Source organism: Echiichthys vipera, assembly GCF_963691815.1.
Source record: "Echiichthys vipera genome assembly, chromosome: 12".
Classification (NCBI taxonomy): Eukaryota; Metazoa; Chordata; class Actinopteri; order Perciformes; family Trachinidae; genus Echiichthys; species Echiichthys vipera.
This window is the reverse complement of record NC_139837.1, coordinates 25,431,283-25,444,802: the sequence shown is the minus strand read 5'-3', so window position 1 is coordinate 25,444,802 and position 13,520 is coordinate 25,431,283. Positions and strand designations below refer to the sequence as shown.

Sequence of the window (13,520 nt, the reverse complement as noted above, 5' to 3'; positions counted from 1 at the left end):
AGGCTCCTCTGGGTGCTGATGATGGTTTGTGTGTGTGTGTGTGCGTGTGTGTGTGTGTGTGTGTGTGTGTGTGTGTGTGTGTGTGTGTGTGTGTGTGTGTGTGTGTGTGTGTGTGTGTGTGTGTGTGTGTGTGTGTGTGTGTGTGTGTGTGTGTGTGTGTGTGTGTGTGTGTGTGTGTGTGTGTGTGTGTGTGTGTGTGTGTGTGGGGTCCAGCAGTTTGTCCAGTGTCCAGTGCCGACCACAGAGCCGGCCCGCCTGATCACTTTATCCTTCTTGGATATGCTGCCCCCCAGCACACCACAGTGTAGAAGAGGACACTGGTGACCACAGACTGGTGAAACACCCACAGCAGTTTGCTACAGATGTTGAAGGACCACAGTCTCCTCAGGAAGTCCAACCTGCTTTGTGTCTTCCTGTACAGGTGGCTGCTGTGTGTTGACCAGTCCAGTTTATTGTCCAGCCACAGCCCGAGGTATTTGTATGAGTCCACAGCCTCCACCTCAGCTCCCTCTAGCAGGACTGGCCGTGGTCTTGGTCTGGACCTCCCAAAATCAATGAGCAGCTCCTTGGTCTTGGAGGTGTTGAGCTGTAGGTGGTTAGGGTGGCCCCAGAGAGCAAAGTCCCCCACCAGACCCCGATACTCCTCCTCTCTGTCAGCCCTGATACATCCCACCATGGCTGTGTCATCGGCGTACTCCTGTATGTGACAACATGACCCTGTGTTTTTAATAGATTTTTTCAACATCTGGTAATAAGAAATGCTTTATTAAACAACACTTGCTAGCAGGATCGATTCATTGTTGGGTTCCTAATTTAAAACATATGTAGCAATGATTGAAAAGTGTAAACAAAACAAGGAAACTATGAAATGATGTCATACAAATAATAATAATAATGACCCATTTTGGACAAATAATGTACATTATTACACAAATTAAGATTCCAGTGTGTGAAAAGGACATCTAAATTAAATTAAATATAAAAAAGTAAATAATATACAGTAATTTAATATAACAATATACACAATAATAATGATATAAAGACAAAATGTAAAAAAAAAAATGTAATGTAGCCATGTTTATTTACTTTTTTGTTTGCCATAGCATGTGATATATAATAATAATCATGTCATACAAATTTAATTAAACCAGTAACATGTTGACGTTTAGGCTTCATGTATGTAAAATATAATGGACTACAACTGTCAGATTTGTTATGTAACTCAAAGTTTACATAACTACATTTAATGAGTGCATAGTTGAAATTAAATGAATGAATAAATCATTTCTCTGGTACCTTATTTTGAAATCTGGATGTTGGAACTCCCTTTGGCAACGTCACAGCCGGACTCCCGAACACGGAGTTGTGATTGGCTGAAATCGAGCACCCCATTGTTTGACGTCACACGCAGGCAGAAAGTGTCCCGGTGAGGAAACGGAACCGAAGTCGTTGTTTATTAAAGTTGTTAAAGCTGGAAGCATGGCTCTGGGGGACTGCTGGAAGCACTTATCCTGGTTTTACTACCAGTATCTTCTGGTGACGGCGCTGTACATGCTGGAGCCATGGGAGAGGACGGTGTTCAGTATCCTTTTACCTTTTACCGTGTGAGCTAACGTGCTAACTTTAGCTAGGGCCGAACCTAGCGTTAAAAACACACCATTTTAGCTTGTTTAATCGATCAATGTTTTTAAGTTTTGTTGTGAATTACAGTGTAGGCATTTTAGAAATGTATAGGGTTTAATGGGAAATTCGGCTCGTTGATAATGTACCGGTCGGTAATTGTTATCGTTGAAATGGGAATGAATCAAAACCCTATGTTCTAATCAAGTTTGAAGACAATTCTCAACAAAACCGAATGATGTTTTTATTTTTTAATAACGCCGAATTAAGGGGCTACCCCTATAGTTGTAGAACAAGTCCAAATTGTGTTTCAAAAAAGTAAATGCATTAACTGACAAACGAAGAATGGTTAAATGCACGGAAATTTAAAGGGAGCCTTGCATGATTGACTTATTCTTACCAAAACTGATGAATGGTAGTATTCCTTAATAATGCCGAATTAAGGTGCGCCCCCTATACTTGTAAAACGCGGATTTCATTTTTTAAAATCACATACCATGTAACAAATGGTAAAAATGTACCAAATAACGTTAGAAACGAACGAATTGTAATGGAGCCTTGCCAACGACAGGGAACTCGCATTTGTTATAACAATAACAACAAAGTTAACGCTAACCTTATATATAACAATAATGTGCCGATATATAAAGACTTCGTTAATGAACTGGACAGGGTCTTCATTGTTTGTACTTATCTCGCACCTTTGCCTGTAAGTATAAACGTGTTAAAGAGGTAGAAATCCCAACCGAATTCCACATGTGGTAGGAGGACCAGTGGCGTCGAGTGCGTCCACTGTCAGGTGACTGACACATGCTTGCTGCTGCATATGTTTCTGGTTTAATGTCAGAGAACAGAAGCTTACATTAAACAGTACAACTTTAACCTGGTGAGTCGGCCTCATATAAAGAGAAGTACCTGCGGTTAATAATGAGAGTGTAATAATAGTGTTATTACTTTGGTCTGTGGTGGTGCAGCGGGCCCTCAGGTGTGTCGGCTTCCTACAGTTGGTGTCGCCCTCATCTCGTCTCCCCTCAGGGTCAGGTGTGTTTGTTATGGTTGTGCGAGTGCTGCTTCCATCACATGTTGGTTCCCTCCAGGGTTCAGAATGCTGCTGAGCTCGCTATTAAGGAGAGACCGTTTATTCATGCAATGGTCAATATTCAGATTTCGGGCTATTTTGCTTCCATAGCATGTCTTCTTTTTATATGGAGGACCAAACATGATTTAAGTCTCAATAAATAAATAAAATAATCAATAAGTGCGTAAATAAATGAATAGATACAGAAATGCTTAAATAAATTGGTGTGTATAAATTAATCAAATAATAAACATGTACATAAATAAATTAATAATACAGAAACGCTGGTTTGTGGTTAGTACTGTCGCCTCACAGCAAGAGGGTTCCTGGTTCGAATCCCGGCTGGGGCCCTTCTGTGTGGAGTTTATATGTTCTCCCCGTGTCTGCGTGGGTTCTCTCCGGGTTCTTCCAGTTTCCTCCCACAGTCCAAAGACATGCACGTGTTCGGTTCATTGATGACTCTAAATTGCCCGTAAGTGTGTCTCTGTTTGTCTTTATGTGCCCTGTGATAGACTGGCGTCCTGTCCAGGGTGTATCCCGCCTCGCTCGATGTCAGCTGGGATTGGCTCCAGCCCCCATAGGGACAAGGGGTTGAAGATGAATGATGATGAATGAATGTAATCCACGAAAAATAAATATGTTCCAAGCACTAAGTAGCATCCTCAGCATCATCAGGAGTAACATTAAAACTGGTACTTATAAGAGCCAGCAGTGGGTCCCAGGTTTGGTGGAATGCTGTCAGAGATCCCCTCTGTACAAACCTTAACTTCTCTATCCTTAGACATTGTAAAATTTCACGTATCCAACTATTGTGTTTCCATTTAAGGAGAATGTAACGTCTGGCAAGCAGGGTGGTAAAGTCGTGTAGTAACGGGCAGATTTTTAGACGGAGGGAGCCCAAAAAGAGCAGTCAGGGGATTGGGTTCCACATTTGTGTTAAGAGCCTGTTTGAGGGTTTAAAATATATTGGACCAAAATTCAGCAAGCTTCAGGCACGTCCAGAACATGTGTGCGTGGTCGGCTGAGGACTGCTTACAGCGGTTACAAGCATTACTGTGGCTAGGGTATATCTTAACCAGTTTAGCATTGGTGAATGGGCTCTATGAAGCACTTTCCACTGTAACAGGCCGTGCCTGGCACCATTCGAAGATGAGTGGACCAGTTTCAGAATGTCCCTCCACTGGTCATCAGTAATGTCTACCCCCAAATCCTTTTCCCATGCATTTTTAGGGGAAGCAGTGGGGACTGGGCTCAGAAGAGCAATCTTATTATAAATGACAGATATCAGTCGTTTGCGTTGTACACTGAGAGACAGGAATTGTTCCATCTCAGCTTCAGGGGGGAGGTTCGGAAAATGTGTGAATTGCTTTTGGATAAAATGTCTCATTTGAAGGTACCCAAAAAGTGGCTATTAGGCAGGCTGTATTTGTCAACATAGATGCAAAGGACGCAAAAACTCCTTCGTCATACAGGTCCTTAAGAGTTTTGAGGCCCTTATCTGACCATATGCGGAATACGGGGTCGGTGCAGGAAGGGAGAAATGCAGAATTATTCAAAACTGGTGAAAGGACCAATGCCTTTTGCAAGCCATACTGCTTCCTGAACTGGATCCAACTTTTAATGGTATTAACAACAACCGGATTGGATGAGACCTTGTGGGCAGTTATGTGTGGCAGAAATTAGGGACTGCTAGTCCCCCTTCAGGTTCAGGGAGTTAAATAATGTTTTTTTGATACGGGCTGGTTTATTCTGCCAAATAAAAGCTTTACGTTGTTGGTCTAGATTATTAAAAAATGTTTTATTCAGACAAATTGGGAGGTGTTGAAAAAGGTACAGAAACTTTGGTAAAATGACCATCTTAATAAGATTAACCCGGCCTGCAAGGGACAGGGAGAGGCCTGCCCATCTAGACAAGTCTGACTTGTATTTATCCAATAGCGGCTGGAAGTCCTTTTGAAAAAGGTCTGTGGCGGAGCTGGTGATAAACACCCCCAAATACTTGAACCCCTCGTCAGCTGTTTTAAAGAGGAATATGGATTGTGGCCAAACTGTCCAAACTGGGTTGATAAAACTGGGGGGAGGAAGGATGTGGGGTTTGAAATAAATAAGACAAGGTCATCGGCATATAAGGAGAGTTTGTGGACCAGGCCAAAACAAGGGATGCCTTCAAACTAATTCTGGTTTCTAAGCCAGATGGCTAACGGCTTGATGACTATGTTGAACAACAAGGGTGAGAGCGGACAACCCTGCCGGGTCCCACGTTTGAGTGGGAAACATGCTGAATGGACGCCGTTAGTGGTTACGCTTGCAGAGGGGGTTACATACAAAAGCTTAACCCAAGAAACAAAATTAGAATAAAAACCAAATTTCTCCAAAATATAAAATAGGAAGCCCCACTCCACCCGGTCGAAGGCTTTCTCTGCACCACTACGACCTCAGGGGTGTCTGACCCAGGTGAGCAGCCTTCTAGTGTTGAAGAAAAGGTGTCTACCTAATATGAATCCTGTCTGGTCTTGTGAAATTATCGATGACATCACACTTTGGAGGCGGGGGGTGAGGACCTTAGCGAGGATCTTACAATCTACGTTTAAAAGTGAGACTGGTCTGTAGCTGCCACATGAGGTAGGATCCCTGTCTTTCTTCAGGAGCAATGAAATAGATGACTCATACACGGTCACTGGCAGTCTGCCTTCAGTAAAGGAGTCATTGAACATTCTCACAAGGATGAGGGCTAATAGCATCTGATTTCTACATTTTTGTTCACCTACATTATATTTCTGTGTCCATATGTTAATGTGTTAGGAGGTTCTTATGTAGTCATTTATTTTTTTATAAAGATATGTTTAGTCCTCTATATTTTTAGATTTATTTTACTTGACTTGTTCTGTAGATTTCTCCTAAATTCACCACAACTTAGCATTAGATAAATGCCTCATTTGCATATTTAAATATCACATTTCAGGAAATTTGTAACACCAAAAATAAACGTCTTATTAATATCAGCAATTAACTGCGAAGTTTCATGGTGATTTCTTTCAATGTAAAAACTAGTACTTCTAATGGACGTTCACGTACATTCCCGCGTTTCCATTGATATACGTGTTTGTGGCGCCCTGTTGGCAGGAAACGCAGCCCATGTGAATGCACCGTGAATTCTCCTTCCTCTGTTCGTCCTTAACGCTGCCTCCTCAGACTCCCTGCTGATCTCCGTGGCTGGCATGGCTGTCTACACCGGCTACGTCTTCATGCCGCAGCACATCATGGCCATCCTGCACTACTTCGAGGTCGTCCAGTGACACGGTGACCATGCTGTCTCCGGCTTCCTGTCCGTCCATCTAGCTGCCATCATCGAGGCTCAACTTCCGTCTTCTTCCTCCTTTCCAAAGCTGATTCAATATCAAACCATCGTTATCCATCGTGCGTGAGGTCACGTTGGACCATCTTATTCCGGGGACTGTTTTCTTCTTCTTCTCAGATATTCGGGACTGTGAACAGCGTCGGGCTCAGAGGCAGCGCAGCCTCAGAAGATGGTGTGCTTGGTTTCCTTTTACGTGTTTTATCTTTATTTTTTTCAAATCAAGCGCACCTTTTACTGTTTTGAAAATGTGTAATTATACGGATGCCTGGGTGTGATTGGACTGTTTTGTTTTTTTACACCGTTGTTAGGACATGAAACCATTGTTGTCTTAAGACTTTTATGCAGGAAACACGACAGCAGACGGCCTGTTTTTATGAGCCAAATATGATTATGAGAGCAGGGTGATTGTTAAAGTGAGCAGCCATGAGTTTCCAATACGACAACCGGCTGCGATCAGTAGAACAGTCTTATATTTATTGTCAGTAAATGGCATAAGCCTAATGTTTTACTCCTGAAATAACACTCCAATCATGCAGCAGGCTGTTTCTGGGTTTTTAATACAGGAGGATACACCAGTGGCCTCCAAATTAGAGATAAAAAGGTGACATTTTGAGGAGACTTTGGCCTTTGGTGACCTGTGAATGATGAACCTTGTGTCTTTTTTAAATTCCGACGGGCCTGAGAACAGCGGTCGTATTTAAGCAGCACAGGAGCTTTGAGCGGAGAGCATCAGGCGACCATTTTTCCTGCAAGTTTGACATTTGTGTTGTTACCTGTATGCTGGTGGCCGCAGCTGTAAACATGTATTCCTCTGTAAAGAGGGATGCGTGTTTACAGCTGCGGTCACCAGAATAAGAGAGCAGAAACTGACTTTTAAAAAAATCTGAACCCACAGCAGCAGGCAGGTGATGTTCTTTTTCCTCTTTGTACATAAATAATAAATGCTCCATTTTTTTATGATATGTACGGCTTCTGGTATCCCTTAAAGAAAATTGTGATGACCTTTCTTTCCAATGTTTGTGTATATAAATATTTACATCTTGTAAACATATTTGTAAAGTTTTGTAGTCTGATATGTCGGCGTATATAGAATAAAATATTTGTGGGGTTTTTTTGTGAACTACTGATGCTGAACACTGTTCTATAACTCTGGAATCATTAAAGGGATGTTTCACTAAGCCAACAATTGTTTAACTCACTCACCTTTTTTGTTGGCTTTGGTTTTGAGCTAACCAATCAGCTTATCCTAATTTGTCCACTTAAATCAACTTGTGCGTTGTTTTGAAGACCGAGACCAAAACTAGGAAATCCTGCTAACGTTGAACTCTTTAACCCTATGGTCTTCAAATTGACCCGGGACATATTTGGGGTTTTAAAAACGGCTCCTAAATGAAAGTTTTCATCATAAACGACTAACATACAGGTATGTTGTCTTTATCTCAATTTCTAACAGTAGAGATAACCCTGTTCCTGGGTCACACATGCTCAGAGGGCTAACACTGCAGGTTCCCTCTGTTAACACCAAATTTGGAACATCTTATTTTTCTGACTGAAACTCACCCCACTTTCATCATAAGGACGATTTAAATCCATAACTGCATCTTATTTTACGTCCAACTGCTCCTGTTTTTAACTAGATTTCTCTGTTTTCATTATTCTCTCTCACTTTTCTGATATTTTCCAAGCGTTTTGTGTTTTTTTCTTGTGCTATATGGCAAATAAGGTCGCTCCTCAATATTTAAATAAAGGTTATAAATAAGATAAATAACATATATGTTTGCTGATTGCAAACAGTGCGTGACAGATGTTATGATATATCTTGAATCTTGGGGGGCTTTAATTACCCCCTGGGGATAAATCTTCTAGAATCTTGAATCTTAAATCATGCCTGTAATGACCTTAATTAGACACCAGATGGGAGTGTTTCCATGTGTTTGACACTAAAAGAGCATCTGCATTGGATTTATTTAATTTTTTACTGAATACATGTTTTGCTTCACACATCCATTTAAAAAAACATTGTTATTCATCTTTATTGGTCCTATAACAGCAGCAAACATGCTGATTTTTAGGGCGTATGAAGGTGTCATACACATTATTCCACCATAAATGACAACAAACGCAGGAGAATAAAACGTATAATGAACATTAACACTGTGTCAACTGGTTTGTACTCATTGAATGTAAAAATAGTTTGGGAATATGGAGCAGTGAAGTGGTCACCTACATTGTTTCTGTATTATTAATATTATAATTAAATAATTAAATTCTTTATTACAGTCCTGAAAAGCTTTATGCTGAATATATAAAAGACTCTGGAAGGCAGTTGCAAGGTACCGACGGGCCGGAAGGACAGAAGGCCCACTGCGGGTGTGGGAGAAGTTCGGAGAAGTCATGGAGAAGGACTTTGGGGCTTCTGGAAACCCATTCGACACCTCAGGAGGGGGAAACGGGGAACCGTCCAAGCTGTTTACAGTAAGGACGGGACGCTGGTGACCTCAGCTGATGAGGTAATCAGGCGGAGGAAGGAGCACTTTGAGGAATTCCTTAATCCAACCAACACGCCCTCTTTTGTAGAGGCAGAGCTGGAGGCTGATGGGGAATCATTGTCAATATCTCTGGCGGAAGTCACTGATGTAGTCAAACAACTCCACAGTGGCAAAGCCCCAGGGGTTGATGAGATACGTCCAGAAATGCTGAAAGCTTTGGGTTTGGAGGGGCTGTCTTGGTTGACCGGGGTGGTGATTCCCCTATTTAAAAAGGGGGACCAGAGGGTGTGTGCCAATTACAGGGGTATCACACTACTCAGCCTCCCAGGTAAAGTCTACCCCAAGGTGCTGGAAAGGAGGTTCGTCCTATAGTCGAACCTCAGATTGAAGAGGAACAATGTGGATTCCGTCCTGGACGTGGAACAACGGACCAGCTCTTCATTCTTGCAAGGATCCTGGAGGGGGCCTGGGAGTATGCCCATCCAGTCTACATGTGCTTTGTGGATCTGGAGAAGGCATATGACCGGGTCCCTCGGGAGATACTGTGGGAGGTGCTGAGGGGGTATGGGCTGAGGGGGTCACTTCTGTGGGCCATCCAATCTCTGTACACCCAAAGCGAGAGCTGTGTTCGGTTCCTCGGCAGTAAGTCGGATTTGTTCCCTGTGGGGGTTGGCCTCCACCAGGGGTGCACTTTGTCACCAATCCTGTTTGTGATTTTTGTGGACAGGATATTGAGGCGTAGTTGTGGTGGGGAGGGGTTGCAGTTCTGTGGGCTGAGGATCTCGTCTCTGCTTTTTGCATATGATGTGGTCCTGATGGCATCATCGGTCAGTGACCTTCAGCACTCACTGGATCGGTTCGCAGCCGAGTGTGAAACGGCTGGGATGAGGATCAGCACCTCTAAATCTGAGGACATGGCTCGCAGCAGGAAACCGGTGGATTGTTACTCCAGGTAGGGAATGAGTCCTTACCCCAAGTGAAGGAGTTCAAGCACCTCTGGATCATGTTCACGAGTGAGGGGACAATGGAGCATTAGTTTGGCCAGAGAATCGGAGCAGCGGGGGTGGTGTTGCAGTCGTTCTACTGCACCGTTGTGACGAAAAGAGAGCTGAGCCGGAAGGCAAAGCTCTCGACCTACCCTCACCTATGGTCATGACCGAAAGAATGAGGTTGCGTGTATAAGCGGCAGAAATGGGTTTGCTCAGGAGGGTGGGCATCTGGTAAGGATGCTCCCTGGGTTACTCCTGGGTTATGGAGGTGTTCCAGGCACGTCCAGCTGGGAGGAGGCCACTGGGAAGACCCAGGACCATGTGGAGAGATTATATCTCCTCATTGGCCTGGGAACGCCTCAGGATCCCCCAGTTAGAGCTGGTTAATGTGGCCCGGGAAAGGGAAGTTTGGGGTCCCCTGCTGGAGCTGCTGCCCCTGCGACCCAACCCCGGATAAGAGGCTGAAGATGAGATGAGATGAATATATAAAGAGTATTATTATTGATATGATATACATGCCTAATTAGTTACCACACAATATCTACAGCTGTAAGTACTAATCACTGGTAGAATATAACACATCTATTGAAGTACTGTGCTTAAGTATATGTACTTTATTTAAGTATTTCCATTTTATGTATTTTTATTCTTCATCTCAATTGTAAATATTGTAATTATTGTACTTGTTTTTCCATATTACAGTTTTAAATCCCCTTATTGTCCAGTGAAAACCATGCATGTCCAGATATTGTGTTTTTGAGTTTAAATGAACACAAAATTAAACATTTAGCAGTAAAATGCAACATGCACATAAACGGAGCAGTAATATTAATCCAGAAACTGCTGATTTAACAGGAAAACAATGACAGGGGATATGTTACTGCGCACTTGTCTTTCCACACTTTGTTAAGCTTTTAATATACCTGCACATGCTTTTACTTAATACTTTAATATGGTTTTGTATGCAGAAATTCTACTTGTAGTGTATTTCCACAGTCTGGACTGACTTTTAATTACGTTAAGTATCCGAACATTTCTTGATGTCTTTCTTCTTAGGTTATTTAACTTAAGTAAAAGTATTAATAGAAACATTCTGTCATAAGTAAAGGTCCTGCATTCAAAAGTACAAAAGCATTAGCATAAAAATGTACACAAGAGAAGACAAAGTAAAAGTACTCTTGATGCAGAATATTATATATTATTATATTATAATTATTGATAAATATCACTTTAATGTTGCAGCTGGTAAAGGTGGGGCTAATTTTAATTACTTAATATACTGCTGTGGAGCTTAATCTAAAACAATACGTGTTATTTAATTTGTTGATAATATTTTGTAATAATAATCGGAATCTGTAAAGTAACTAAAGTCACTAAAAGGGTAGAGTAGCAGTGTAAAGTAGCATAAAATAGAATTACTCAAGTACAGTACAAGTGCAGCAAAATGTACTTCAAGTCAGTTCAATACAATTATATTAATATTGCCAAATCATAACAAAAGTTATCTCAAGTGGGTCAAGACCATGCTATGACTTATTCAAAATTAACAGACACAACAATTCCCCCATGAGCAGCAACAAGTTAACCTGACTATTGCCGGATGACTTTCGTTCCGAATAAAATGGTCAAGGTTTTATAGATGTGTTGGTGTTGTGTTGGTGTTGTTCTTCTGTTGGTGGAAACCATGTTGGCTGTTCTGTTTGGCTTTTCCCTGCATCGCTCATCAGCATCACGGGTTGGTTTCCATGTGAGTGATTGAAGTAGCACGTCAATAGAGATGACGGACAACTGGTTTATCCAATCATATTCAAGGATTTTTGATTGATTTTCCTGAAATCACTTTCCAGTCGAGCGATCCCAGATGGATGAGTAAAGCAAGGCGGAACCAAATTCATCTGGCGAGAGTCAGGTTAGCAACAAGTTGCACTATCGTTAATAATAATAATAACAATAATAATAATTTTCTAGGCCTGTGAATATTCTCATTTGTCCAGGTCATCGTTATCCCAGAAGCAATTTCAGCCAAAAGCAACTGGACTTGGTTATTTGTCTAGTAAGATGTTTCACCTCTCATCCAAGAGGCTTCATCAGTTCATGTACGCATCTGACCAGGCTGGGACTGGACCAGGACCAGGACCAGGACCAGGACCAGGACCAGGACCAGGCTGGGATTGAGCGCATTAAAGTGAGGTTTCACTTTCAAATTTACGGAAGCCCTAAAGGGTCATACATACATACATTTTCCATTTTCCTCTGTCTTCCGTAATAAAAAGATCATTCATTTGAGAGATAATGAATGAACGTGAAAGGCCTTCTGATGTTATTTTCTGGCTGCAGATTGTCAGGTGTTGGTGTTATTCTGGCCTCACCAAAGGTGGATGACCCTGAATAACCTCGCTGCACGTCACGCCCTGTGATGCTCTAAATGCATCTTTAAGGGCTCTAATTCTGCAGGGCAAATTAATTACTGGTGATTTTATGCGTGTCAACAAACTGATATCATCAGCTATCAGCAGCTTGCTCTTTAAAACACATCGGTGTAGAGTCACCCTCAGGCATTGTTTCTGGGATTACGACACACTATTCTAAGGAATCAGTGCTTCCTTCTCTTGTTTGGCAGCAGATCCCAAAGGAAACAGGAGCGCTGGTTACTGGTTAACTCGCACGATGAAGCTCTTCTCACGTACGCACGTCGAGCTGCTGGCTGGAGTTTGAACCGCCATCGCGTGAGGGACAAAAACACACAGCATTCATACAGCACGGTCACATTTCACTACATAGAAAATCTGGAATTTGTGTCCGGTTGTCATAGCTCCTTAAATAAACATATTAAGTATGCACCTTATGAAGTTTAGATTTGTTGAGACTGTCAGAGGAGTTGATTCAGCTCTGTGGTTCTTGTTGATGCTGGTGTTGCAGACTGCGAGTTGCTTTTCCTTAAACTTTCTAAACATTTTGGTTGGCAGTTTGCATTGTTCATTTGTTCACTCGGCAGCAGGATGGCTTCCTTTCACACCTGTACACACCTTCAATTTCTCCCTTTGCTCATTTAGAGCAGCGATGCAGATTCCTCCACTAGGAAATCAGCGCCATAAAGGGTTACAAACATTATTTTCTCAACTGTGCTATCTTGATTTGCAGGTCATAGCAGGAATCTCTGTCTCAGAGACATCAGCCAGTAGTTATTCTTTTAGGCGAGGGCCATTTATTTATGTTGGACAATTCGGCAACAAGGTAATTCACCGTGCTTTATGATAATAGATGATAAACGCCACAAAATAACATTTATATCCAATTAAAAACAATCATTAAAGAGCCAAGATAATTGAAAACAAAACCCAGCTAAAATAGATTAACACATGTATGGAAAACAAATATCAAAGTCACAGCTCTGTGCAAGAAATTAATCACTATTTGGTTTGATAAAAAGGTAGTGTCAAACAGCAAAGTTTTCAGCCTCCGGTTAAAAGAACTGAGAGAATACAGTTAGAGTTCTGTGACATGTTGGCAGACGTTACCAAGAATTTCTCCCTGTCCGAAGCATGAACACACCCCGGCTGCAGAATAATAAACTGCTGCGTTTCTGAGTGGATTCTGATGAAATAAAACATACTGTGGATGAACGTTTTGGAAATGTGTTCATTACAAACATTTCCTTATTATGTTGATAAAAGCATTAAAGCATTACGTTTCTTTTAAAACATAATTGTTGTTGTAACTTGGATATATCAAACTGTATTTATGCTGAAGTAAAGAGAACATGAAAAAAGGCAGATAAAAACAGAAGTATATGAAGGTGAGAGGGTAAATAGAGACTTGATGTAACAGAAACTGAAAACAAAGACACTTTCTGTGTCACTGTTCCTTCTGAGCTGTGTTTGTTGAGCTGAAACCAGTTTACAGCAGAACAAATTCACTGGAGGGCATTGGCGTGTGTCACCGCGCTGATTAATGGAAGGCGTAGGAAGATGCATGATCCTCACGTA

General features: G+C 41.8%; 1 protein-coding gene across 1 annotated transcript; it reads left to right on the top strand.

The window, feature by feature from the left end:
- Positions 1-1,418: 1,418 nt before the first annotated feature.
- Positions 1,419-6,904, top strand: sptssa (serine palmitoyltransferase, small subunit A). Its single transcript, XM_083923857.1, has 2 exons — positions 1,419-1,582; positions 5,891-6,904. Exons 1-2 carry the CDS (start codon positions 1,480-1,482, stop codon positions 5,992-5,994), a joined length of 207 nt encoding a protein of 68 aa, XP_083779983.1. The 5' UTR covers positions 1,419-1,479; the 3' UTR covers positions 5,995-6,904.
- Positions 6,905-13,520: the final 6,616 nt, after the last annotated feature.

Excerpts from the sequence above, each read along its gene's own strand:
- sptssa (XM_083923857.1), top strand. The coding sequence starts at position 1,480 with ATGGCTCTGGGGGACTGCTGGAAGCACTTATCCTGGTTTTACTACCAG. Across the intron at positions 1,583-5,890 it reads ATGGGAGAGGACGGTGTTCA|ACTCCCTGCTGATCTCCGTG; the intron begins GTATCCTTTTAC and ends CTGCCTCCTCAG.